The 3,053-nt window shown below is 45.1% G+C and overlaps 1 protein-coding gene across 1 annotated transcript in view; it reads right to left on the bottom strand.

Annotated features, from left to right (window-relative positions):
- LOC101858593 (protein scribble homolog) overlaps window positions 1-3,053 on the bottom strand; it is a gene marked incomplete at its 5' end in the record, with an annotated part of 97,722 nt that overhangs the window by 80,613 nt on the left and 14,056 nt on the right. The window contains 2 exon segments of the mRNA XM_035973463.1: window positions 1,112-1,319; window positions 2,872-2,991. Of these exon segments, the coding sequence (XP_035829356.1) occupies window positions 1,112-1,319; window positions 2,872-2,991 (328 nt within the window).

Genomic DNA, 3,053 nt, shown 5'->3' with positions numbered 1-3,053 from the left:
GTATATATATAGATGAGAGAGAGAGAGAGAGAGAGAGAGAGAGAGAGAGAGAGATAGAGAGAGAGAGAGACAGAGAGACAGAGAGAGAGAAGACAGGGAGGGTGTGGAGATACAAGAAGAGGGATGGAGAGAGGGAGAGAAAGAGAGAGAAATACAGTGGTCCCCTCCAGTTACCCGCACAGATAGAAACACACTCGATGAAGCCAACAAACAACTTAAAGAAAACGAAAAAGAAACACGGATCTATGTTCCCTACCGTTAAATTTGATTTTATTAAGAGTTTTACTGCATTTGCAACACAACTAGGTCATATATAAAAGTTGACGATTAGAGGTCTTTTTTAGAGAGATTAGTTTTAGTGAGAGTTTTACGGCACTTGTAACACAATTAGCTCATATAAGTGCTGAAGATAAGTTAAGAGGTTTTTGGTTTATTTATAGTAGAGGGTTTTACGGCGCTCGCAACTGTATAAGGTCATATGAGCGCCAAGGGGTGAGAGTCAACAGAAAAGTCTTCACAGGGAATCAGACTTAGACTGCTCACCTCTCTAGCTTCTACAGCACAAAGTCTGCTTCGACTATCAAGACAACCCGGAAATAGCAGGTCACTAAAGTGTGACAAATATACAAAAGAAGTAGAGGAAAATGACAATAGTAAGGATTAGGAAAGAAAAAGCAGCAGTTCCCTGTTGTAGATCAGGCACAGTTATGAGCATGACAAGATGAATCAGCCCATTTACAATTCTACTGTGCATGGACGAGAAATGTCCTCCCTTTGGGAATGGCCTAAAGACACTACAGTCAGTGGCACCGCCCGCGGGGGTTTAAGAGGAATTACACAAAAGAAAAGAAGTAAGAGCGATACTGACGATAGAAGCCGCATCCACGCTAGCAACCACCAACCACCCACCACTCCTTACCTTTAGTTTAGTTTTAGTAAGAGTTTTACGGTTCTTGCTACACAATAAGGTCATATAAGTGCGGAAGAATAGAAGCGTTACAAGAGAGTAACATACATAAAAAAAGGAGGAGAGATAAGGACGATAGTTGTTTGATAGGAAAGAAGGAGCAAACCACACCCGGGCAGCCACCAACCACCCGCCACTCCTTACCTTTGATGACCTCGGGTGGGCGTGGCTTGGGAGAAGGCGGGGCCTGTTTCTCATCCCCCCTCTCGTCGTAGGCGGGGGAGCTCTTGACGTAGGTGTTGTTGAGCAGCATGGCCGAGTCTCGCGGCGCCTCGCGGAAGTACGGGCCTGGGCCCTCATCCTCGTCCTCGTATGGGTGGTCGTGGTCGCGGGACGGCATGAAGGACGTCTCCTGTGGGGGGAGGACACAGTTGTTGGACAGTTCTACTGGGGATGTGACAGTTCTTCTTCTTCTTTCCGCGCCCCTGCTGGGCCTCAGAGGGTGGTTTTAGTAAGAGTTTTACGGCATTTGCAAACACAATAAGGTCATATAAGTGCCGAAGACTAGTTTGTTTTAGTTGAGGTTTTACGGCACTCGCAACAGCATTGCATAAGGTCATATGAGTGCCAGAAGATTAGAGGTGATACAAGAAAAGGAGGGGAGATAGAGACGATAGATTTTTTTATAGGAAAGAAGGAGCAAACCACATCAGAGCACCCGCCAACCACCCACTTCTTCTTTCCGCTCCCCTGCTAGGCCTCAGGGGTTGTTTTAGTAACTGAGTTTTACGGCACTTGCAACACAATAAGGTCATATAAGTGCCCAAGATTAGAGGTGTTACAAGAGTAACATACGAAAAAAAGAAGGAGGGGAAAAAGAGAAGATAGACTTTTTATAGGAAAGAAGGAGCAAACCACACCAGAGCACCCGCCAACACCCGCTGCCTCAAGGGTAGTCGACTGCTGGTTCTCCAACCAGCAGAGAAACTGATTTTTATTTATGTGAATGGGGTGTTTATCTCCTCACTATGGCCTCTTGGCTTCATGCTGGCTTTGAAGGTTACTATTATGTTATGTTTCTACACTGAACAGAGTCATTTTAGTTTTTAGTTTGTCTTAGTAAGAGTTTTACGGCACTTGCAACACAATAAGGTCATATAAGTACTGAAGAATAGATTACGTGTTAGAAGAGGGTAACAAACACAAAAAAGGAGGAGGGGAGATGAGGACGACAGATGTTTGATAGGAAAGAAGGGGCAAACCACACCAGAGCACCCACCAACCACCCACATTTTAGTTTTGGCAGGCATTAATTTTGAATTTTGCCCAGGTGGCAGCTAAAGTTTAGGACCACCATGATATCGTGAACATGCGCAACTTGCACACAGGACCTCCAACATTTTTCACCTATACCCAGAAAAGCTAGGTGTTATCTTATCTACCCTTAGACCAGGGGTGTGACTGAAAGACAGCAGTAAGACAGAGCCAGGAAAAGCAGTAAAATAAAGTGAGGAGCAAAGGAGAGGGAAGAACCCAAAGGCCAGGCGTAGAAGAAAGTGGAGATGAAAGCCGACAACAGAATACGACAAGAGAACAGGAAACGTGAAAATTTTACGGAAGAAAATTTTTCGATGCAGTCAGCTTTCGAACCCGGGACCAATTGAATGAGGAGAGGCGAAGGACGATAAATGCTCGGTAGGAAAGAAGAATCAAACCACACCAGAAGAGTTTTAGTTTTAGTAAGAGTTCAACGATACTTGCAACACAATAAAGTCATATAAGTGCTGAAGAATAGATGTGCTACAAGAGAGTAACATAGACAAAAAAGAAGAAGGAGAGATAATGACGATAGATGTTTGATAGGAAAGAAGGGGCAACCACAACAGAACCTGCCAACAACCCACTTTCACAATAAATAAGGAACTAGCAAAACAAAAAAGGAGCCAACACGGCGCCGGCCTCACCTCGCCCATCCGTTCGTGGTGGGGTATGACGTGGCCGTCTATGTTCTTGTCCTTCATGAACTTTGCGTGTCTGGCCTTGAGCTCCTTCGGGTGAGGGGTGTCATGACGCACAAAGTGGCTCTGTGGAACAGTTCTTGGGTGAGTCTTTTTGTTTTGGGTTGGTTTTTTTGTGGGGGGGGGTG

The sequence above is a fragment of the Aplysia californica genome, unplaced genomic scaffold, assembly GCF_000002075.1.
Source record: "Aplysia californica isolate F4 #8 unplaced genomic scaffold, AplCal3.0 scaffold01249, whole genome shotgun sequence".
Lineage (NCBI taxonomy): Eukaryota > Metazoa > Mollusca > Gastropoda > Aplysiida > Aplysiidae > Aplysia > Aplysia californica.
This window is presented reverse-complemented; position numbering and strand designations above follow the sequence as displayed.